Source organism: Piliocolobus tephrosceles, chromosome 16 (genome assembly GCF_002776525.5).
Source record: "Piliocolobus tephrosceles isolate RC106 chromosome 16, ASM277652v3, whole genome shotgun sequence".
Taxonomy (NCBI): Eukaryota; Metazoa; Chordata; class Mammalia; order Primates; family Cercopithecidae; genus Piliocolobus; species Piliocolobus tephrosceles.
Genome location: NC_045449.1, coordinates 18,211,588 through 18,236,249, shown reverse-complemented (window position 1 = coordinate 18,236,249; position 24,662 = coordinate 18,211,588). Strand labels below are relative to the sequence as shown.

General features: G+C 49.6%; 1 protein-coding gene across 3 annotated transcripts in view; it reads left to right on the top strand.

Moving 5' to 3' along the window:
• The window catches only part of SHMT1 (serine hydroxymethyltransferase 1), a 39,039-nt gene that overhangs the window by 13,130 nt on the left and 1,247 nt on the right, over positions 1-24,662 (top strand). For all 3 annotated transcript variants that reach the window (XM_026448036.1, XM_026448038.1, XM_026448037.1), the window contains 8 exons: positions 6,243-6,358; positions 7,020-7,180; positions 13,330-13,411; positions 13,895-14,107; positions 17,566-17,682; positions 20,535-20,657; positions 23,098-23,214; positions 24,387-24,497. In XM_026448036.1, the coding sequence (XP_026303821.1) occupies positions 6,243-6,358; positions 7,020-7,180; positions 13,330-13,411; positions 13,895-14,107; positions 17,566-17,682; positions 20,535-20,657; positions 23,098-23,214; positions 24,387-24,497 (1,040 nt within the window). The remainder of the gene's footprint in view (positions 1-6,242; positions 6,359-7,019; positions 7,181-13,329; positions 13,412-13,894; positions 14,108-17,565; positions 17,683-20,534; positions 20,658-23,097; positions 23,215-24,386; positions 24,498-24,662) is intronic.

The window sequence follows — 24,662 nt, the reverse complement described above, 5'->3', positions numbered from 1 at the left end:
TCATTATCATATTTTATTAATATAATTTAATATTAATCTATCTTTGGAACGTTATTTATAATCGAAGGCAATATTTGAAAACAATAGGCAAGGCGTGGTGGCTCACACCTGTAATCCCAGCACTTCGGGAGGCTGAGACAGGTGGATCACCTGAGGTCAGGAGTTCGAGACCAGCCTGGCCAACATGTCAAAACCCCGTCTCTACTAAAAATACAAAAATTAGCCAGATGTGGAGGCGCATGCCTGTAACCCCAGCTACTCTGGAGGCTGAGGTAGGAGAACTGCTTGAACTCGGGAGGCAGAGAGAGGTTGCAGTGAGCCGAGATTGCACCACTGCACTCCAGCTTGGGAGACAGAGCAATATTCCATCTCAGAAAAAAAAAAAAGAAAACAATATTGACCTAACATTAACGACTTTGCTTGATACAAACTTAAAAACAAAGTTCTGGGCTTAAAAAAAAAAGTTATGTATGTATGAATAAATGAATGACAAGGTCTCGTTGTCTTGCCCAGGCTGGCGTGCAGTGGTGCAATCTCAACTCACTGCACCCTCAAACTCCTGGACTCAAGCAATCCTCCTGCCCCAGCCTCTCTGTAGCTAGGACTACAGGTGTGTGCCACCACACCAGGCTAATTTTTAATAGACACGAGGTCTTTCTATGTTGCCCAGGCTGATTTCAAACTCCTGGCCTCAAACAGTCTTCCCACTTTAGCCTTCCATATTACTAGGATTACAAGTGTGAACCACCACATCTGGCCTATTTATTTTTTATTTATTTTTACTTTTTTGAGACAGAATTTTGCTCTTGTTGCCCAGGGTGGAGTGCAATGGTGCAATCTCGGCTCACCACAACCTCCACCTCCTGGGTTCAAGCAATTCTCCTGCCTCAGCCTCCCCAATAGCTGGGAATACGGGTATGTATCACCACGCCTGGCTAATTTTGTATTTTTAGTAGAGATGGGGTTTCTCCATGTTGATCAGGCTGGTCTCCAACTCCTGACCTCAGGTGATCTGCCCACCTCGGCCTCCCAAAGTACTGGGATTACAAATGTGAGCCACCACACCTGGCCCGGCCTATTTTTTTTTTTTTGTTAGAGATAGGGTCTCACTCTGTTGCTCCAGCTGAAGTGCAGTAGTACAATCAAAGCTCACTGCAATCTCCAACTCCCGGGCTCAAGTGATCCTCCCACCTCAGCCTTCCAAGTAGCTAGGACTACAGGTGCAGGCCACTATACTTAGCTCATTTTTAAAATTTTTTGTAGCGCTGATATCTCACTATGTTGCCCAGCTGGTCTTGAACTCCTGGCCTCAAGCAGTTCTCCCACCTCAGCCTTCCAAATCTCTGAGATTACAGACATGAGCCATTACATGTAATTACTTTAATTTTTTTTTTTTTTTTTTGAGACTGAATCGCACTGCGACGACCAGGCTGGAGTGCAGTGGGGTGATCTCAGCTCACTGCAACCTCCACCTCCTGGATTCAAGTGATTCTCCTGCCTCAGCCTCCTGAGCAGCTGGGATTACAGGTGCCCGCTACCATTCCCAGCTGATTTTTGTATTTTTAGTAGAGACAGGGTTTCACCATATTGGCCAAGCTGGTCTTGAACTCCTGACCCCAGGTAATCTGCCCACCTCGGCCTCCCAAAGTGCTGAGATAACAGGCGCGAGCCACAATGCCTGGCCTGTATCTTTCTTTTTTTTTTTTGAGAGGGTGTCTTGCTCTGTGGCCCAGGCTGGAGTGCAGTGGTGCCATCTCGGCTCACTGCAAGCTCCGCCTCCCAGGTTCACACCATTCTCCTACCTCAGCCTCCGGAGTAGCTGGGACTACAGGCACCCGCCACCACACCCTGCTAATTTTTTGTATTTTTAGTAGGGACGGGGTTTTACCGTGCTAGCCAGGATGATCTCAATCTCCTGACCTTGTGATCTGCCTTCCTCGGCCTCCCAAAGTGCTGGGATTACAGGCGTGAGCCACTGCACCCAGCCCCAGTTTTGTTTTTTTATATAGTCTTGTTCGGTTGCCCATGCTGAACTGCAGTGGTGCAACCTTGGCACACTGCAACCTCCACCTCTCAGGCTCAACCCATCCTCCCACCTCAGCCTCCCAAGTAGCTGGGACTACAGACGTGTGCCACCATGCCTGCTCATTTTTTTGTAATTTTAATAGAGACAGGGTTTCACCATGTTGACCAGGCTGGTCTTGAACTCCTGACCGCAAATGTTCTGCCTGCCTTGGCCTCCCAAAGTGCTGAGATTATAGGCATGAATCACCATTCCTTGCCTAAAAAGATTTTTTAACAGTTTTGAAATGTTATCATGGGCTGTAAAGTTTACCCATTTAAAATGCACAGTTCAATAGAAACCCCCTCTAATTGTGGTAAAATAAAAATATATATAACGTGTAGGGTATAGTTTCTTTCTCTTTTTTAGTTTTTTGAGATGGGGTCTTACTCTGTTGCCCAAGCTGGAGTCCAGTGACCCGATCTTGGCTCACTGTAGCCTCTGCCTCCTGGGTTCAAACGATTCTCGTGCCTCCTAAGTAGCTGGGATTACAGGCATGGTGCCACCATTTCTGGCTATTTTTTGTATTTTTAGTAGAGACAGGGTTTCACCATGTTAGTTAGGCTGGCAATTTCAACCTTTTTTTTTGGAGACAGGGTCTTGCCCTGTTGCCCAGACTGGAGTGCAGTAGTGCAGTCATAGCTCACTGCAGCCTGGAACTGCTGGGCTCAAGTGATCTTCCCACCTTGGCCTTTCAAAATGCTGGTATTACAGGCATGAGTCACTATGCCCAGCCCATTTTAACTATGTATGTATGTATGTATGTATGTATGTACGACGGAGTCTCGCTCTGTCGCCCAGGCTGGAGTGCAATGGCCGGATCTCAGCTCACTGCAAGCTCTGCCTCCTGGGTTTACGCCATTCTCCTGCCTCAGCCTCCAGAATAGCTGGGACTACAGGCGCCCGCCACCTCGCCCAGCTAGTTTTTTGTATTTTTTAGTAGAGACGGGGTTTCACCGTGTTAGCCAGGATGGTCTCGATCTCCTGACCTCGTGATCCACCCGTCTCGGCCTCCCAAAGTGCTGGGATTACAGGCTTGAGCCACCATGCCCGGCCCCATTTTAACTATTTTTTAAGTGTACAGCTCAGTGACATTATGTGTATGCACGTTGTTGTGTAACCATCACCACCACCCATCCCCAGAACTTTTTTATCTTGCAGAAATGAAACTCTCTATCCATTAAATAATAACTTCTACTAATCAGCATATGAGAAATGCTTGGCTGGGCGCAGTGGCTCACGCATGTAATCCCAGCACTTTGGGAGGCCGAGGTGGGCAGCTCACTTGAGGCTAGGAGTTCGAGACTGGTCTGGCCAGCATGGTCAAACACTGGCTCTACTAAAAATACAAAATTTAGCCAGGCATTGTGGTGTACACCTGTAATCCCAGCTGCTCAGAAGGCTGAGGTGTGAGGATTGCTTGAACCCGGGAGTCAGAGGTTGCAGTGAGCCAAGATCACGCCACTACACTCCAGCCTGGGCAACAGAGCGAGACTCCGTCTCAGAACAAAAGTACATGAGGTGATGGATATGATAATTAGCTTGACTTAATCATCTCACAATGTATACATATGCCAAAATACCACATTAGGGCCAGGCGTAGTAGCTCATGTCTGTAATCCTAGCACTTTGGGAGGCCGAGGCAGGCAGATTCCCTGAGCTCAGGAGTTCAAGACCAGTCTAGGCAACATGGTGAAACCCCGTCTCTACTAAAAATACAAAAAATTAGCTAGTTGTGATGGTGCGCACCTGTAGTCTCAGCTGCTTGGGAGGCTGAGGCAGGAGAATTGCTTGAACCCAGGAGGCAGAGGTTGCAGTGAGCCAAGATCGCGCCATTGCACTCTAGCCTGGGTGACAGAACAAGACTCTGTCTCAAGAAAAAAAAAAAAAAATTAGATGAATTTACAGTGTATAATGTGATTTTTTTAATGGGAAATTTTATGTTACATTTTTTAAAAAACAAAAAAATACATTTATATTTTAATTTTTAAGCTTTTTGTGACAGCCCACAATGGCTCACACCTGTAATCCTAACACTTTGGGAGCCTGAGATGGGAAGATCGCTTGAGACCAGGAGTTTGAGACCAGCCTTGGCAACATAAGGAGACCCTTTCTCTGCAAAAAAGTAAAAAATGAGTTGGGTGTGGTACACATGGGCTTGTAGCCCCAACTCCTCAGGAGACTGAGGCAGGGGAAGATTGCTTGAGCCTAGGAGTTCTAGGCTGCAGTAAGCTATGATTTCACCACTGCACTCCTGCCTGGGTGACAGAACAAGACCCTCTTATTTTTTTATTTTTTTTAAAAAAAGCTTTTTGTGATCACAGGGTCTAAAAGCTAAAAATTATTGGTTAGGCTGTGTGCAGTGGCTCACGCCTGTAATCCCAGCACTTTGGGAGGCGGAGGCGGGCAGATAACCTGAGGTCGGGAGTTCAAGACCAGCCTGGCCAACATGGAGAAACCCTGTCTCTACTGAAGATACAAAAATTAGCCAGGCATGGTGGTGGACGCCTGTAGTCCCAGCTACTCAGGAGGCTGAGGCAGGAGAATCGCTTGAACCCAGGAGGTGGAGGGTGCAGTGAGGCGAGATTGTGCCATTGCACTCCAGCCTAGGCAACAAGTGGGAAACTCTATCTCCAAAAAAAAAAATATATTACTGGTTTAGGCCAGGCATGGTGGCTCACGCCTATAATCCCAGCACTTTGGGAGACTGAGGCGGGTGGATTACGAGGTCAGTTGTTCGAGACCAGACTGACTAACATGGTGAAACCCCGTCGCTACTAAAAATACAAAAATTAGCTAGGCCTGGTGGCATGTGCCTATAATCCCAGCTACTCAGGAGGCGGAGGCAGGAGAATTGCTTGAACCCAGGAGGCAGAGGTTGCAGCGAGCCGAGATCACGCCACTGCACTCCAGCCTGGGCGACAGAGCGAGACTCTGTCTCAAAAAAAAAAAAAAAAATTACTGGCTTGAACCCAGTAGTTTTTAGTACTTGAGTTATCAATATAATAAATAATAGGCCGGGCGCGGTGGCTCAAGCCTGTAATCCCAGCACTTTGGGAGGCTGAGACGGGCGGATCACGAGGTCAGGAGATCGAGACCATCCTGGCTAACACGGTTAAACCCCGTCTCTACTAAAAAATACAAAAAACTAGCCAGGCGAGGTGGCGGGCGCCTGTAGTCCTAGCTACTCGGGAGGCTGAGGCAGGAGAATGGCGTGAACCCGGGGGGCAGAGCTTGCAGTGAGCTGAGATCCGGCCACTGCACTCCAGCCTGGGCGACAGAGCGAGACTCCGTCTCAAAAAAAAATAAATAAATAAATAAATAAATAAATAAATAATAGATAATAAAAACATAAATATATGATAAATTTTTATATGCAGTTATTAAATGGAAAGTAAAATTTCATTAGAAATGCAAAAAGTCAAAAACAAAAACAAACTATCTAGACCTTGTTCCCCCATCTTCTGGCAGCCACCATTCTATTTTCTGCCTCTATGAGCTTAACTACTTTAGGGACCTCATAAAAGTTGAATCATACAGTGCTTGTCTTTTGGTGACTGGTTTGTTTCACTTAGTATAATGTTCTCAGACTCATCCCTGTTATATTAATAGCATGTGATAGGATTTCTTTCCTTTTTTTTTGTTTGAGACAGGGTCTCACTCTGTTGCCCAGGCTGGAGTCCAGTGGTGTGATCACAGCTCACTGCAGCCTTTACCACCTGGGCCCAAGTGAATCTTCCCTCCTCAGCCTCCCATGTAGCTGGGACTATGGGCACACACCACCACACCTGGCTAATTTTTGAAATTTTTTGTAGAGATGGGGGTATTGCTATATTGCCCAGGCTGGTCTCAAACTCCTGGGCTCGAGCAATCCTTCCTTGGCCCCTCAAAGTGCTGGGATTATAGGCCTGTGCCACCTCTCCTGGCCAAAACCCCCTCTTTTTATAGATGAGATACTTGCTCCAAGTTGCACAACTGGTTTGGTCTCTTGACTCTAGATTCCAGAGGCATTGGTGGAACACTTGATCATGCTGGCTTCAGCATCTGCATGTTAACAAGCTCTTCTCATTACTTCTCTCCACTTTAGTTTCACTGTCCCACCCCTCAGCTTCTTTGGCCTCTGTGAAGCACAGATTTTCCGGGTCTGATTGGATCTAAGTCTCCTACTCTCCTCCCACAGATACTATGGCGGGACTGAGTTTATTGATGAACTGGAGACCCTCTGTCAGAAGCGAGCCCTGCAGGCCTATAAGCTGGACCCACAGTGCTGGGGGGTCAACGTCCAGCCCTACTCAGGTGATTGTCTCATCCATATGGCCTGGTGCAGCCTCATCATGTGCATCCCCCAGGGCTGACATGCACCAAGAAGCATCCTAAGAAGGACTGCCATAGGCCAGGCACGGTGGCTCACGCCTGTTATCCCAGCACTTTGAGAGGCAGAGGCAGGCAGATCACCTGAGGCCGGGAGTTCAAGACCACCTGACCAACATGGAGAAACCTGGTCTCTACTGAAAATACAAAAATTAGCTGGGTGTAGTGGTGCATGCCTATGCCTATAATCCCAGCTACTCAGAGGCTGAGGCAAGAGAATTGCTTGAACCTGGGATGCAGAGGTTGCGCTGAGCCAAGATTGCGCCATTACATGCCAGCCTGGGCAACAAGAGCAAAACTCCATCTCAAAAACAAAAAAAAAAAGAAGGACTGCCATAAATAAAAGATAAGCCATGCATCTCTCTATTGCCCTTGGGCTCGCAGCTCTGTACCCCCTCCTAGGTAGTGCCCTGTCTCTGAACTTCCCCTTTCAAGGCTGATGGTGAAGGGGCACCTCCTGGAGCTCAGGGAAGGCACGAGGCCTGTTCTTGCCACTCCTGGGTGAAGGCTTAGTGGCCAAGGTCCCAGGTGCCACTTGGTACCTTGGTTAGAAATAATCGTGTCTCCTTTGGTCCACTCGTTTCAGGCTCCCCTGCAAACTTCGCTGTGTACACTGCCCTGGTGGAACCCCATGGGCGCATCATGGGCCTGGACCTGCCAGATGGGGGCCACCTGACCCATGGGTTCATGACAGACAAGAAGAAAATCTCTGCCACGTCCATCTTCTTTGAATCTATGCCCTATAAGGTAAGCATGTGTTTCTCTCCATAGCTTTTATTTCCTTGGGAAACCTCTGATGTTTGGCTGATGCCTGTAGGGATAAGTTTGGTTTATGTGTCACTGCAGGAAGTCCCCACCTTGCACCATTTTTCATTTCCCTGCCGTGGGGACTCCTCAGGCTTTCAGGACCCGCTGGGGCAGCTGGGATGGAGAGACGAGGGTCTGAGCTGAGGCCACAGGGAAACCAGTGAGGGAGGCAACTACTGAGGAGAGTTCAGGTGCGGCAGGGGCAGTGGCAACTGCTGGGAATAACAACCCTGGGGAATAGCAACCAGGTCACTACAGTTGGACCCCAGCAACAGCCACCACCTCCACAGCTCTGCCCTCGCCTGGTGACATCTCTGCTCAGAGCCCCTGTGGGCCAGCAGCAGCACAAGGATGCAGTAGCTACAGAGATGGCAGCATCCTTGGCTCCAGCACGAAACCAGCAGCCCCGTGCCATCCACAGCAGTAGTCCTCCATGGCCATGTTAGGGCCAGCCCCTGCCTGTGTATAGCGGCTACAGAGGAACAGACAGTGGTTTGACTTAGGACGTTCAACCTTAGGATAGTGCAAAAGTGACATGCATTCAATAGCTCTACTTCAAGCTGCCATACAACCGTTCTGCTTTTCACTGTCAGTACAGTGTTCAGTAGATTACATGAGATAGTCAACACCGTATTATAAAATAAGCTTTGTGTTTGACTCTTTTGCCCAGTGTAGGATACCACAGTGTTCTCAGCATGTTTAAGGTAGGCCAGGCTAGATTGTGATGTTCGATAGGTTAGGTGTATCACATGCATTTTTTTTTTTTTTTTTTTTTGAGACGGAGTCTCGCTCTGTCGCCCAGGCTGGAGTGCAGTGGCTGGATCTCGGCTCACTGCAAGCTCCGTCTCCCGGGTTTACGCCATTCTCCTGCCTCAGCCTCCCGAGTAGCTGGGACTACAGGCGCCCACCACCTCGCCTGGCTAGTTTTTTGTATTTTTTAGTAGAGACGGGGTTTCACCATGTTAGCCAGGATGGTCTCGATCTCCTGACCTCGTGATCCGCCCGTCTCGGCCTCCCAAAGTGCTGGGATTACAGGCTTGAGCCACTGCGCCCGGCCCACATGCATTTTTGACTTTATGATATTTTCAGCTTAATGATGAGTTTATTGGAACGTAACCCCATAAGTTGAGGAGCACCTATACAGTTCAACCCCATTGCCATTGCCACCCCACTGCAAATACCTGATGACACAGCCAGCCCAGCAGTGGAACCAGCACCATCAGAACCAGTGCCAAGGGCTGCCTCTAGGGTGTGCAGGGCCCCAGGCAAATACTTATTTTGCATGGGACCCTGTCTATATAAACACTTGAGTCAAAAAATGCATGTAAGATGCATGGGCTTATTCAGGCATGGTGATTTATCTATAAAGATAAAGGATCGTGGGGAGAAGAGGTAACTTGCCTATTCTTTTAGTGTCCAGTGTTGATGATTCTTCCTATTGTCCAGGAACCATCTTTTCATGTTCTTTATTAATAAATGTGCCATTCCTGCTTAGTTTCATGTTTGTTACCATGAAAAAAGGTAGCAGTGCATCTTTCTCCTTGGCTGGCATTGCATGGTCTTGGGTGCATGCTGTGTGTACTCGGCCTTTGTCTCAGTGCTGGTGATTGTACGTGTGCTCTTTTTTGCAGTCATGTCTTTTCACAGAACGCCTAGGTGTTTGCAGTCACAGATCTCCTCACTGGCCAAGGCCAGCCTTGAAGCTAGATTTTGAAACATGTCACAATAGTTAACAAAACACTTTGGCTTGGCTGGGCTCGGTGGCTCACGCCTGTAATCCCAGCACTTTGGGAAGCTGAGACAGGCAGATCACCTGAGGTCAGGAGTTCAAGACCAGCCTGGCCAACATGTTGAAACCCTGTCTCTACTAAAAATCCAAAAAATTACCCGGACGTGGTGATGCACACCCGTGGTTCCAGCGACTCAGGAGGCCAAAGCGGGTAATTGCTTGAACCTGGGAGGCGGAGATTGCAGTGAGCCAAGATGGCTCCATTGCACTCCAGAGTGGGCGACAAGAGTGAAACTCCATCTCAAAAAAAAAAAGGCCGGGTGCAGTTGCTCACACTTACAATCCCAGCACTTTGGGTGGCTGAGGCAGGTGGATCATGAGGTCAGGAGTTTGAGACCAACCTGGCCAACACAGTGAAACCCCATCTCTACTAAAAATACATGGTGGTGCGCTCCTATAATCCCACACTTTGGGAGGCCGAGGTGGGTGGATCATCCAAAGTCAGGAGTTCAAGACCAGCCCAGCCAACATGGCAAAACCCTGTCTTTACTAAAAATACAAACATTAGCTGGGCGTGGTGGCACACACCTGTAGTCCTAGCTACTCAGGCAGCTGAGGCAGGAGGACCACTTGAACCTGGGAGGCGGAGGTTGCAGTGAGCCGAGACTGTACCAGTGCACTCCAGGCTGGGTGACAGAGTGAGGCTCCATCTCCAAAAAAAAAAAAAAAATCTGCATCCCGCACCCAGTTCCCTCCAGCCACCCCCTGTCTTTGATGTACATTGTGCAGGCTGCAGTCCTGTGGGCGCAGTGAGGGGACGCACCTCAGGATGGGCGTGGAGAGGTGGGGCCTGGGACCCTGGCCAGCTTGGGCAGCAGGAGGTGCAGCTCACCCGCTGGGGGGTGATTTGAGTCCTGCCCTCGGTGGGCAGGAGGAGACAGACCTTATTGGCATTTACCAGCAGCCAGAGGCAGCTCACTTCCACCCCACTGGGCTGCAGAGTTGGAGGTCAGGGGGTGTCCTAGGGCCACTGCCCTGCCCAGCCTTCACCAGACCACCTGCCTCCACCTTTAGCCCCGCCCCCCTCCACAGCAGGAGCCCCACACAGGGCCAAGCAACAGCGACACTAACCTTCTATTTTGTGTTTTTGGTCCATCCCCACTGTGACTCGAGAATTCCTCCCTGTCCCTGGTCCTGAGTGACTACTGGGGTCTCCTCATCCTCTGTGCACTGTGGACCCCATCTGCAGTTTATTATAAATGCCTGTGAATTCTTCTAGGAGTTGTTTTGTTGTCTCACTCTCAAGATTAAAAAAAGGAAATAAAAACCTTTGAAAAATCTATTAAAAGGGGAGAAAGCAGCACAGACTTTTTTTTTTTTTTTTTGTAATGTGGCTACACAAAAAATTTTATTATGATGTCCGTTTTTTTCATCTTTTTTTTTTTTTCCTTTTTGCGGAGAACAAGGTCTCCCTATGTTGCCCAGGCGAGTCTCACACTCCTGGACTTAAGCTATCCTCCTGCTTGTGTCTCCCTAAGAGCTGGGATTACAGGCGTGAGCCACTGTGCCTGGTGAATTATGTCCATTTTTACTGGAGGTCAGCCGTTGATATTTCATTTCATAAAACAGTTTCTTTGCCAAATTCAGGTGACTGAGAAAGAACCACACCCTTGAAGCAAAACACAGAAAACAAAACCACAAATCAGCTTTCCACTTGACTTTCTAGATGGGGTCTTGGTTCCCGAAACCTTGCGGCCAAGCTTCTGTAGTTGGGTTGGATTGTAAGTGCCTTTTTTATTTGGAAAGAGTGACCACCAATCCTGAAACCTTTCACTCCAGATGTGCTGGTAGTTTCTGAGGGGGTCACCAAGGTAAGAGGAAGGAAGGTTGGGGCAGGACCTTCAGAAGAGGGAGCCTCTCTGTCTCCTGTTTCCTGAGGCTTCTCAGATCCTAGAGCCCAGTTTTTCCTGTGGTGCACTCCATGCTCTGCTGGTTATGTGTGCTTCCCTGTGACCTTTTTTTTTTTTTTTTTTTTTGAGACAGCATCTGGCTTTGTCTCCCAGGCTGGAGTGAAGTGGCTCTATCTCAGTTCACTGCAACCTCTGCTTCCCGGGCTCAAGCAATCTTCCCTCTTCAGTTCCCAAGTAGCTGGGACTAGAGACTCATGCCACTATGCCTGGCTAATTTTTGTATTTTTTGTGGAGACAAGATTTTGCCATGTTGCCAGGCTGGTCTTGGACTCCTGGGCTCAAGTGATCCGCCTAACTCAGCCTCCCAAAGTGCTGGTATTACAGGCATAAGCCACTGCTGACCCTTTTTTTTTTTTTTTTTTTTTGAGACAAAGTTTCGCTCTTGTCACCCAGGCTAGAGTGCAGTAGCACGATCTCAGCTCACTGCAACCTCTGCCTCCTGGGTTTAAGCGATTCTCCTCCCTTAGCTTCCCAAGTTGCTGGGACTGCAGGTGTGCACCGCCATGCCTGGCTAATTTTGTGTTTTTAGTAGAGGCAGAGTTCCACCATGTTGGCCAGGCTGGTCTCGAGCTCCTGACCTCAGGTGATCTACCCCGCTCAGCCTCCCAAAGTGCTGGGATTACAGACGTGAGCCACCACGCCCAGCTGACCCATATGTTTATAGAAGTTTAATAAAATGAACTTCCTAAGAGATGTGTTTCCAAAAAAGAAAAATAAGTTATTTTAAATTTTACATTGAGATCTACAATCTGTCTGGAATTGACTTCTTTTTTTTTTTTTTTTAAACAAATTATATATAATTTAGGGATGCACAGTGATGTTATAATTTGTATACACAGTGCAGAATTATTGAATCAAGTTAACCAATATATCCCACTCCTTAAATATTTATTATTTTTCTTCCTGTCTAATTGCAATTTTGTACCCTTTGCTCAGTATCTCTCCATTGTCCGCCACCCTTCAGTGACTGGTAACCACATTCTACCTTGCTTCTGTGAGTTCGTTTGTTTTATTTATTTATTTAATTTAATTTATTTCTTTTGAGATGGAATCACGCTTTGTCACCCAGGCTAGAGTGCAGTGGCGCCATCTCAACTCACTGCAACCTCCGCCTTCTAGGTTCAAGTGATTCTCCTGCCTCAGCCTCCTGAGTAGCTGGGATTACAGGCATGTGCCACCACGCCTGGCTAATTTTTCTATGTTTAGTAGAGACGGGGTGTCACCATGTTGGCCAGGCTGGTCTCGAACTCCCGTCCTCAGGTAATCCACCTGCCTTGGCCTCCCAAAGTGCTGGAACTGCAGGCGCCACTGCACTGTGGCGTCACCACTGGCATGGATCCAATGACCTGTGTTGAGTGTGGTTCTGCTTCTGGTTAAGCCAGATGCTCTGCCCTTCGACGAATGCATGCTGCCTTAATTACTATAATTTGTCAAGCATTTTGTGACACAAAATACACAAAGCAATGATGTTTCATGTAAAGGTTTGGTATGTCTTTCCTTTTATGGTTTTTGTTATTTACATTTCATTTTCTATCTTTCTTGCTTTTACATACTTTTTTTTTTTTTTGAGATGGAGTCTCGTCGCTCTGTCACCCAGGCTGGAGTGCAGTGGCGCGATCTTGGCTCACTGCAAGCTCCGCCTCCTGGGTTCACACCATTCTCCTGTCTCAGCCTCCCGAGTAGCTGGGACTACAGGCGCCCACCACCACGCCTGGCTAATTTTTTGTATTTTTAGTAAAGACAGGGTTTCACCGTGTTAGCCAGGATGGTCTTGATCTCCTGACCCCGTGATCTGCCCATCTCAGCCTCCCAGAGTGCTGGGATTACAGGCCTGAGCCACTGAGCCTGGGCCCTACTTTTTGTTTTTCAATGTTGTATCCAGTGACCTTGCTAAATTTGCTTATTCTAACAGTTGGCCCCTAGCATCTTGATTTTCTAGGTATATTGTATTGTCTGTGTGTAATGTCAGTTTTTAAATTTCTTCTTTCCTAATTGTTATGCCTTTTGTTTCTTTTTCTTGCCTCATTATACTTGGAATAGAAGTGGTATTAGCAGGCATTTTGGTCTTGTTCCTGAAGGTAACTGTTTTGGTTTACGTTGTGTGTTCCTGTCGCATTTGTTTCATTCTGCAGGTGCTTTTTGGTTCCTTCTCGGGGTAGTGCCCCAGCAGCAGGGCTCACTACAACCCTGGGACTCCTCAGGGACTCCTGGGTCTGTGAGCCATACTCGGTTGAGCAGGCTGAACATACCAGTATCCTGTCTCACCCTCAAGTCTTCATCTAGGACATCGTTCCTTTTGTCATGGCGGGTGGAGTGAGTTCAGGTGGGAGGACAGGAGGCAGGTGTGGCTGGAGGAAGCAGCCTGAACCTGCCTCCCTGACATTCCACAGGTGAACCCAGACACTGGCTACATCAACTATGACCAGCTGGAGGAGAACGCACGCCTCTTCCACCCGAAGTTGATCATCGCAGGTGATGCGCGGGGTGGAAAGTGACCTTGTTCACCAGTAGCCTGGTGCCTCTTACAGAATGAGGATGGAAAGATGTTCCCACCCTGTTGAGCCCACTGCTAGTTTCTGCCCTGGAGAACTGAGTTTCTGGGGTCCACATATATTAGTTTCTTTCAGGATACAGAGGTGTGTTTGCTGCTTTTTGTGCTATGTGGATTAAGATCTGAGACTGTTCTCAGAGAAGCATCTAGAAATGTCAGGCCCTGACTGGGTTGGCAATAGTAGTTGGGGAAATCTCAACCACCAAGACGTTGAAGAGTCAGACAGAGTGGTCACCTTTTAGCACAGATGTGCTTTTTGAGGGCATTCTCCATTTTTGCTCTGAGATTTTAGGGGAAGAAATCTCTGGGCTTTCAGATCTGCGCATATCTAGAGGCCACTGTGAAGCCAACTCAGCTGGCCCGTGGACATCTCTGATGCAGCTGTGTCACTTTTCCTGTCTCAGGAACCAGCTGCTACTCCCGAAACCTGGACTATGCCCGGCTGCGGAAGATTGCAGATGAGAACGGGGCGTATCTCATGGCGGACATGGCACACATCAGCGGGCTGGTGGTGGCTGGCGTGGTGCCCTCCCCATTTGAACACTGCCACGTGGTGACCACCACCACTCACAAGACCCTGCGAGGCTGCCGAGCTGGCATGATCTTCTACAGGAAAGGTGTGCTCCCGAATGTTGGGTACAGACGGTACCGTGGTTTACATTTCTCCTGTGAGGGCTCAGATTCAGTTGAGGGAGCTGGGACAAACTCTGACCTGGGATCCCTGGAAAATCTTAAGATCCCAGTCCCTTGAAGAGCTGCTTAGGAAGGAACAGTGACAGGCTTTACAGAAAGGATTCCCGGTGGGGCGTGAGGGCTCATGCCTGTAATCCCAGCACTTCGGAAGGCCAAGGCGGGCGGATCACAAGGTCAGGAGATCGAGACCATCCTGGCTAACATGGTGAAACCCCATCTCTACTACAAACACGAAACATTAGCCGGGTGTGGTGGTGGACACCTGTAGCCCCAGCTACTTTGGAGGCTGAGGCAGGAGAATGGCGTGAACCCGGGAGGTGGAGCTTGCAGTGAGCCGAGATCACGCCACTGCACTCCGGCCTGCGTGACAGAGCGAGACTCTGTCTCAAAAAGAAAAAGAGAAAAAAAAGAAAGGATTCCCCAGAAGGAGGCCGTCAGCCACAGCTCCTGCTTCACTTTTGTGTGTCCAGGTCCTAGGAACACAGGAGGGGGATCAGCAACCACTACGTGTTAGGTTGGTGCCGGTCGCTGAACTAATCCTTCCCTCAAGAGGCAGGTGTTTGAATGAAAGGAGGGTACATGGCTGGCTGGGGGCTACTGGGAGGCCTCACAAGGCTGCATTATTCTGGTAAACTTACAGTGGTCCGTCATGTTTCTCAAAGAGAAAGACTCACAGTAGTCAAACTAGAAGACATGGGTGTATAAACATTAATATCATTTCAGTGAAGGTTTTTCTTTCCGTTACCTTATAACCTACCCCTAGGCACTCCCCTTATTTTCGAATTCCCTTACCTGGGAAAGCCTGTTAGTGGTCAGGTCAACATTTAGCCTGTGGTGAGACTTGATGCGCCAAATTTGCATCAGCAGAGACACCAGCCCACTGGTGACTATATTACTCTTACCTGATGCAGGGTCTTCTTGCCTAGCCCCTGGCTGGGACTAGACACAGCCACATGCCCCCTCAGCTTCTCAACACCCCATTGCCTCTCTGCTCCTCTGAGCACCATCTTTAGCTGTGCTGATGTTTCTGAGGCAGGTAGCCATTCCCACCTGCCCGGGAGTCATTTTTTTTTTCCCCTACTGTGTGTTGATGTGATTCATTTCACCCAGTGCTGAGGGATCTGGAGCCGGCCTGTCAGAGCAAATACTTGCTCCGCTGCACACCCGCTGTATGACTTTGGGCTGGTTTTGCAGCCTCTCTGTGCCTCATTTCCTCACCTCTAGAGTGGGGACTGTAATAATAGTACCTGTCCCTTTGGACTGCTGTTTTGAGGATTAAATGAATTTATGTAAAGTGATTAGAGCAGTTCTTTTGTTTTTTTTTTTTTTTTTTTTTTTTTTTTGAGACGGAGTCTCGCTCTGTTCCCCAGGCTGGAGTGCAGTGGCCGGATCTCAGCTCACTGCAAGCTCCGCCTCCCAGGTTTACGCCATTCTCCTGCCTCAGCCTCCCGAGTAGCTGGGACTACAGGCGCCCGCCACCTCGCCCGGCTAGTTTTTTGTATTTTTTAGTAGAGACGGGGTTTCACAGTGTTAGCCAGGATGGTCTCGATCTCCTGACCTCGTGATCCGCCCGTCTCGGCCTCCCAAAGTGCTGGGATTACAGGCTTGAGCCACCGCGCCCGGCCTAGAGCAGTTCTTGGCTCACTAGAAGCTCTGGATAGATGTTAATTATTACCGATTATGACTGAATAGTAGCTATTATTGATGGTTAACTTTTTCTCAGAAAGGAACCTTATTCTCCATCTTTAGCCACGTGAGCTTTGTCTTCAGCACATCTTGGAGACTCTTTACATTTTATTTTTGGGGACAGGTCTCAGTCTGTCACTCAGGCTGCAGTGCAGTGGTGCAATCAAAGCTCACTGCAACTTCAACTCCCTGGGCCCAAGCAATCCTCCCACCTCACCCTCCCATGTAGCTGGGATCACAGGTGCATGCCACCATGCCTGGCTAATTTTTAAATTTTTCTGTGGACATGGGTTCTCTCTTTGTTGCTTAGGCTGGTCTTGAACTCCTGGGTTCAAGTGATCCTCCCACCTCTGCCTCCCAAAGTGCTGGGATTACATGGACAATTTTTTTTTTTTTTTTTTACCCCGGAGACGGAGTTTCGCTTTTGTCGCCCAGGGTGGAGTGCAATGGCGCAATCTCGGCTCACTGCAACCTCCGCCTCCCAGGTTCAACCCGTTCTCCTGCCTCAGCCTTCCGAGTAGCTGGAATTACAGGTGCCCACTACCATGCCCAGCTGATTTTTGTATTTTTTTTTTTTTGAGACGGAGTCTCGCTCTGTTGCCCAGGCTGGAGTGCAGTGGCCGGATCTCAGCTCACTGCAAGCTCCGCCTCCCGGGTTCACGCCATTCTCCTGCCTCAGCCTCCCGAGTAGCTGGGACTACAGGCGCCTGCCACCTCGCCCGGCTAGTTTTTTGTATTTTTTTAGTAGAGACGGAGTTTCACTGTGTTATTAGCCAGGATGGTCTCGATCTCCTGACCTCGTGATCCGCCCGTCTCGGCCTCCCAAAGTGCTGGGATTACAGGCTTGAGCCACCATGCCTGGCCTGATTTTTGTATTATTAATAGAGACAGGGTTTCACTATGTTGACCAGGCTGGTCTTGAACTCCTGACAGTTGATCCACCTGCCTCTGCCTCCCAAAGTGCTGGGATTACAGGCATGAGCCACTGCGCCCGGCCACATGGACATTTCTTTAAGGAAAGATGTCCAGGGCAAATTCTTGAATTCTTGGTTACAATGTTAGTGGAGGGAAATTTCTGTCCTTTCTTTTTTTCTTTTGAGACAGAGTGTCACTATGTCGCCCAGGCTGGAGTGCAGTGGTGTGCTCTCGGCTCACTGCAACCTTTCCCTCCCAGGTTCAAGCGATTCTTCTGCCTCAGCCTCCTGAGTAGCTGGGACTACAGGTGCACACCACCATGCCCGACTAATTTTTGTATTTTTAGTAGAGATGGGGTTTCGCCATGTTGGCCAGGCTGGTCTCAAACTCCTGACCTCGTGATCCACCCGCCTTGGCCTCCCAAAGTGCGGGGATTGCAGGTGTGAGTCACTGTGTCTAGCCTGTCCTTTCATTTTTAAGGCCTTGTTATAGTCGTGTTAAGAAGAGATGCCATCAGAGGAGGCAGGTGGACAGCTGAGGTGCTGAAACCAGTATTCTAGCCAGAGTCATCCATGATGTCCTCGTTTCCAAAGAATAAGGATACTGGTCTGCCCTCAGGCAAGGGCCCCCGTCTGCTCCACTGCGTTACAAACCAGTTCTCCATGCCAGGGTAAAGGCCAGGCTTGTGCTTGATACTTCCCTGGCCAGTCTGGGTGTGAGCCTAAAACGAAAAAGAGGGGACAGTCCATATGATCCCATTGTGATGTTTTTCTTCCTCTAGGAGTGAAAAGTGTGGATCCCAAGACTGGCAAAGAGATTCTGTACAACCTGGAGTCTCTTATCAATTCTGCTGTGTTCCCTGGCCTGCAGGGAGGTCCCCACAACCACGCCATTGCTGGTAAAACATCATCTGCTTCTGCTTATCCTGTGGCCCTTAATTCCCATCTCACCTGTCCTCCAAAATTGTGTGCCAGGACTTCCACGCTGGGGAAAAAGCTGGAGGGCTGTCTCTGTCCAGGAGATGCTAACACAGAGTAGGGCATGGTTGAGACTGGCCTAAGGTTGGGACAGTAGAGAATGGCGTCCACTCCATGTGTACGACCACCCAGAGGCAAACCTGTGGGTCGGGCCGGGTTTTGTGAAGTACGTGGAGCCCTCTTAGGGAAGGCGGCTCTGAGGGAGGCTCCGCTTAGGGAAGGCTCCTGTCAGGGAGCCCTCTGACAGGAGAGGGCAAAGCACAGGTGAGAGAGATTGGGGTCCAAACCCTGCAGGATGAGCCCCCTTGCCCTTGATGGACCTGGCCTGTGGTGGTGGAGGCCCCTGTGTCTGAGCCTTCCACCCTGCACCAGTGCCATGTCAGTGACTCCTGAGTCAGATTCCATGACTGCCCAGCAGGTTCTCATTGACTTGTTCTTTTTCTCTTTGTACAAGTAGCTTAGGACATTTGTGATGACTCAAGAGTTATCCCACTGCCTTCGTGGAACAAGGACGTTGGTAGAACTCATTCCCGCTAAGGGGCTCAGGATGAAGGTGTAGCTTCTCGGTCAGGAGACGCACGAGCACTTCTAGAGAGGAACCTGGGGACAGCAGCGATCGGGAGATATTGGGCATAGGGGTGGAAGGAGCTGGGGGTCCCAGGCGTGTTCTCATGTTCTACTGTCACACCGACACACTTGGCACCCACGGCTGCTTCAACTCTGGGATGCAGGAATCACCCCATCCCCAGCTGCTCTGGACGCCCTTTCCAGTTGTTTTCACAAGTATTGATAAGCGGCTCTGTGTGGGATGCAGGCCTGTGGGTTCTCCTTATCCTCCATTCTCTGTGTCCCTTGAAGTAGCCCTCAGGACTGAATGCGAGGTACCAGATGAGTCTGAACGGTGGTGCAGGGTAGGCCGAAGGCTGCACCTCCTACCTGCGCTCTGACCTGAGAGAGCTGCATAATCTGGCGTCAAGAGCATCAGCTCTTAGGGCTGCTAAGTAATCATTTTCACACATCAAGATTAAAAAGGATGTAAAATCCATCTTGCTTAACAGCTTTGGTATGGTAATGTTAGCACAGAACTTCCACACTTAGGGAAACTTCTACGCTTACCTCAACAGCAGTTCCTCAGAGAAGCATTATCAGCTGGGCGCAGTGGCTCATGCCTATAATTCCAGCACTTTGGGAAGCTGAGGCGGGCTTGTCACTTGAGCCCAGGAGTTTGAGACCAGCCTGGCCAACATAGAGAAACCCTGTCTCTACTAAAAATACAAAAAATTGGCCGGGCACGGTGGCTCAAGCCTGTAATCTCAGCACTTTGGGAGGCCAAGATGGGCGGATCATGAATGAGGTCAGGAGATCGAGACCATCCTGGCTAACCCGGTGAAACCCCGTCTCTACTAAAAAATACAAAAAACTAGCCGGGCAAGGTGGCGGGCGCCTGTAGTCCCAGCTACTTGGGAGGCTGAGGCAGGAGAATGGCGTGAACCCAGGAGGCGGAGCTTGCAGTGAGCCGAGATCCCACCACTGCACTCCAGCCTGGGCGACAGAGCCAGACTCCATCTCAAAAAATATATATATATATATAATTAGCCAGGCGTGGCTGGGCGCAGTGGCTCATGCCTGTAATCCCAGCACTTTGAGAGGCTGAGGCGGGCAGATCACGAGGTCAGGAGATCGAGACCACGGTGAAACCCCATCTCTTCTAAGAATACAAAAAATTAGCCGGGCACGGTGGCGGGTGCCTGTAGTCCCAGCTACTCGGGAGGCTGAGGCAGGAGAATGGCGTGAACCCAGGAGGCGGAGCTTGCAGTGAGCTGAGATCGCGCCACTGCACTCCAGCCTGGGCAATGGAGTGACACTCCACCTCAAAAAAAAAAAAAAGAGTTCCAGACCAGCCTGGCCAACATATAGTGAAACCCTGTCTCTACTGAAAAATACAAAACGTAGCTGAACATGGTGGCACATGCCTGTAGTCCCAGCTACTTAGGAAGCTGAGGCAGGAGAATCGCTTGAACCTGGGAGGCGGAGGTTGCAGTGAGCCGAGATCACGCCACTGCACTCCAGCCTGGGTGACAGAGCAAGACTCCCATCTCTCAAAAAAAAAAAAAAAAAATTAGCCAGGTGTGGTAGGACGTACCTGTAGTCTCACCTACTCAGGAGACTGAGATGGGAGGATCATCTGAGCCCAGGAAGTCAAGGCTGCAGTGAACTGTGATCATGCCTCTGCACTCCAGCCTATGCAATGGGAGTGAGACCCTGTTCAAAAAATATAAAAATAAAAAATTTTTTTGGCTGGGCACGGTGTTCATGCCTGTAATCCCAGCACTTGGGGAGGCCAAGGCAGGTGGATCACTTGAGGTCAGGAGTTCAAGACCAGCCTGGCCAATATAGTGAAACCCTATCTCTACTAAAAATACCAACAAAAATTAGCTGGGCATGGTGGCATGTGCTTGTAGTTGTAGTCCCAGCTATTAGGGAGGCTGAGGCAGAAGAATCACTTGAACCTGGGAGGCAGAGGTTGCAGTGAGCCAAGATCATACCACTGCACTCCAGCCTGGGCGACAGGAGTGAAATTCCATCTCAAAAAATAAATAAATAATAATAAATTTTTAAATATATCATTTTGGAGGAAAATGTAATCCAACCCAAAAGCAAGGGGTGACATTGAAAAGCAAGGAAGCTTGAGTAAAAACAGGAATGTTGTTTGACTCATCATCTGTGTATGATTTTATCCTAGTCTCCTGACCTATTGTCTCTTCCTGTCCAGGGGTTGCTGTGGCCCTGAAGCAAGCTATGACTCTGGAATTTAAACTTTATCAGCACCAGGTGGTGGCCAACTGCAGGGCTCTGTCTGAGGCACTGATGGAGCTGGGCTACAAAATAGTCACAGGTACAGACACAGATGGTGTTCAGCAGGCCTGTTCTTGTGGTTGCATTAGGGCTTGCTCCTCAGTTTGTGCAACTGGGATGTGGCCCAGGCTCTGCTGCTGCAGCTGCAATGACTGGGGCCCACCTTGGGAGTAGGTCAGCCTCATCTCCAGCTGGAAAGCCTCCCCCTGCCTCAGACCAGCCAGCTGCCCCCTTGGGTGAGCCACAGATGTTGGGAATAGTGACTGTCATTGGTCACCAGCATAAGGACTGCATGTCCTCAGAACAGCTTTGCAGGAGGATGACCTGAGGCTCACGAGAGGTTGGACTGTAGTGGTCACACACCCGGTAGGTGGCAGAGCCAGGACTCTGTGGTGATGCCTTGCACTGTGCCATGGGAGTGTCTTCTCTCACCCCGCTGAGCTGGGGCTGCACGGGCTGTCCTCTCCCAGTTTGCTGCATGTTCCTGGGGAGTTGGCTTGCTATAGCCATGTTTGCTTGGATCTGTACATTCTGGAGCTGTGGGCTGTGAATGAGATGGACTTCCTAGGTCAGGACCCCACTGTGGGGTGCCATCCACCTCATAGCCACTGCAGGTTTCCACGGGGAGAGCGCATTTTTTTTGGCAGGCAGCATACTTGATCCTCCTGAGGAAGGGCGACTTTATACCTAGTCCCACAAGACTGCCGGTTGTGCTAGCAGTGGTGTGGTCCAGGAATATGGGTCCTGCTGTGTGTAGACCTGAGTGCCCACTCTCTGCACCATGCCCTTTGCCCTTTATAGGGATCACAGGACCCCTGGTCTAAGGAGTGGAGCTCCCACCCAATCCTGCATGTGCGACAGCGCCTGGAAAGGCCAGGCCAGTGGTGTCTCCTCAGCAGTACCAGCCACACCCTCTTTTATATTCTACTTCACTTACTTTCTGTTCTCCCTTCATCTTCCATGTCTTCAAATAATAAAGCCTAAGAAGTCCTCATGTGGACTGTGACCTTCAGGGTGCTTTAGCTCAGGAGGCCGCGACCTCCAGGCCACGGACTAGTACTAGTTTGTGGCCTGTTAGGAACCTGGCTGCACGGTAGGAAGTGAGCTGGGCCGAGAGCATTGCCACCTGAGCTCTGCCTCCTGTCAGATCAATGACAGCATTATATTCTCACAGGAGCTGAACCCTGTTGTGAACTGCACATGTGAGGGATCTAGGTTGGGCCTCTTCAGAGAAACTGTCTTTTTCTTTCCTTCTGATTATACCTGCATCCTTCTGAGAATCTAATGCCTGATGATCTGAGGTGGAAGTTTCATCCCAAAACCATCCCCCAACGCCATCCGTGGAAAAACTGTCTTCCACAGTTCCTGGTGCCAAAAAGGTTGGGGACCACTGCTTTAGGTCCCTGTTTCTCAAACTTGGATGTGCACACCACCCCTGGGGCTGCTGGTACAATGCAGATTCTGACCAGGTCTTGGGTGATGCTGGTCTGGGAGCCACCCTTGGAGTTGTGAGGGTTTAGGCCATGGTCCCTGTCACCATGGGCATCTCATGGCATGGGCCTGCCCTCATCCTTGTGACTTTGTCATTGTCACTGTACCCTCTGAGGGCCCGATGCACACGGCTGAAACAGATAATGCTTGTGAATGCCCGCTTTGGTGCCTGGCACTGTGAGAAGCACCATGTCCAGTATCTTACTTAAACCTCATGACAGCCCTGTGAATTACTGCTGTTTTTGTTACAAATGGGCATCTGAGGTTTCACAATGTTGAGCTGCAACCCTAAAGCCACACAGCAAGTGGGTGGGCACAGCTGGGGGGCTGCAAAGCCAAGCTGGAGCCCTAGCTCGCCCGCATCTTCAAAGGGATCCCTGCAACACAGCCCAGAAGCAGAGGCCCTAGTGTCGTCAGCACCCAAGGCAATACCCCGGCTTAATGAAGGTTCAAAGTGGAAGGATCCTCCTGTGTGACCTCGGATCAGGTGCAGAAAACTCTGTTAGCCTTGCTGTTGTCACCTTACCGCTTTGATAATACCGTCAGCCTCACAGGATCCGGGAAAAACCTACCACAGGCTACAGTGTCTGGCACCTAATGTGCTCCATAAGCATGCCCCTTACCCCCTAGACAAAGTAACTTGAACCACTGCCCAATACTCATGCTGCCTTCGGGGAAGCCTTTACTATCAATGTTAGAGAAATGCCCAAGCAACGTGTCAGAGAAACAAGACAGGAGCAGCCTGAGGAAGCTGTCCCTTCCCAATGGGAATGTCAGGCCCTCTGAGCTTTCAAAAGTGCTCTATCCTTCCTTTCACATTCTTAGGCACGCACATCTCTCGTGGGCATTAGAATCCCAGGCCATGTGGTGGGGGTGCTCACCTTCCTGACCTCATCTGCTTTGGCCGCCTTCACCCTTGCCTTCATGTCACAGATTCCTTCACGGCATAGAATTAGCCTGCATTTCTACGTGTCCAACTTTGTTTCCAGGAGGTTCTGACAACCATTTGATCCTCGTGGATCTCCGTTCCAAAGGCACAGATGGTGGAAGGGCTGAGAAGGTGCTAGAAGCCTGTTCTATTGCCTGCAACAAGAACACCTGCCCAGGTGAGAATCATCCTTGGCCTTCTCCTTCACTCCTCTCCCATCTGCATTTCTTCTGGCCAAAGTTGTAGCTGATGAAGATACTGGCTCTGGAGACAGACCTCAGATAAAAACTGGAGTGGGGACGGGGCACGGTGGCTCACGCCTGTAATCCGAGCACTTTGGGAGGCCGAGGCAGGCGGATCACTTGAGATCAGGAATTCAAGACCAGCCTGGCCAAAATGGTGAAACCCTGTCTCTACTAAAAATAGAAAAATTAGCTGGGCATGGTGGTGCATACCTCTAATCCCAGCTACTCGGGAGGCTGAGGCAGGAGAGACGCTTTAACCTGGGAGGCAGAGGTTGCAGTGAGTGGAGATTGTACCACTGCACTCCAGCCTGGGCAACAGAATGAGACTATGTCTAACAAACAAACAAACAAAACTGGGCTGGGCACGGTGGTTCACGCCTGTAATTCCAGCACTTTGGGAGGCCGGGGTGGGTGAATCACAAGGTCAGGAGATTGAGACGGCTAACGGTGAAACCCCGTCTCTACTAAAAATGCAAAAAATTAGCCGGGTGTGGTAGCACACGCCTGTAGTCCCAGCTACTCAGGAGGCTGAGGCAGAAGAATCGCTTGAACCTGGGAGGCAGAGGCTGCAGTGAGCTGAGATCACACCATTGCACTCCAGCTTGGGCGACAGTGAGACTGTCTCGGGAAAAAAAAATAAATCGAGCAGGGGCGGGGACCATACCTTGGCTGTCTCTCGGCTGCGCCTTTGTACTTGGCCCTGACCCTGCCAGGGAGCAGAAAGACTGATGTGGAGCCGTTGGAGGTGGTACATTCGTTAGATGAGGGAGGTCAGGGCCTCTCGAATCCAGAGGCTGCATTTTTCTCTGGGTTGTTAACAAAATATTGATGACGCATCTCAGACCCAGACAGATGTTAACCTCATTTTTAGGAGCGAGGGGCACATCAGACCACTTTGTGTACTAGTAATTAAGTAAGAATGGCCAAAACGTGGTTGTGCCTCCTTGTGCCTTGGGTTCTATATTAGTTTCTGAATCAGTTGTACTCTCCTTGCTACAAACAGTATCCTCAGGCCAGTTCTCTTTTGCCCACGTCCCTTTTTAAATGCACCGTTGTCACAGTGGTGACAACGTGGCTTAGGGACAGAGCCCCATTTATCTTGTAGGTGACAGAAGTGCTCTGCGGCCCAGTGGACTGCGGCTGGGGACCCCAGCACTGACGTCTCGCGGACTTCTGGAAAAAGACTTCCAAAAAGTAGCCCAGTTTATTCACAGAGGTAAGGATAAACTTTTGGAAGTTGCCACATCTTATTGTGTGTATTTAGTTTCTGATTGTGATGAGTAGCTGAGATCCTGCCACTGAAAGACAATTCTGCACCAAGGCTGAGTGTTGGGGTGGGAGACAGCAAAAAACACTTATGTAAATCACCTTGTCTGAGAGG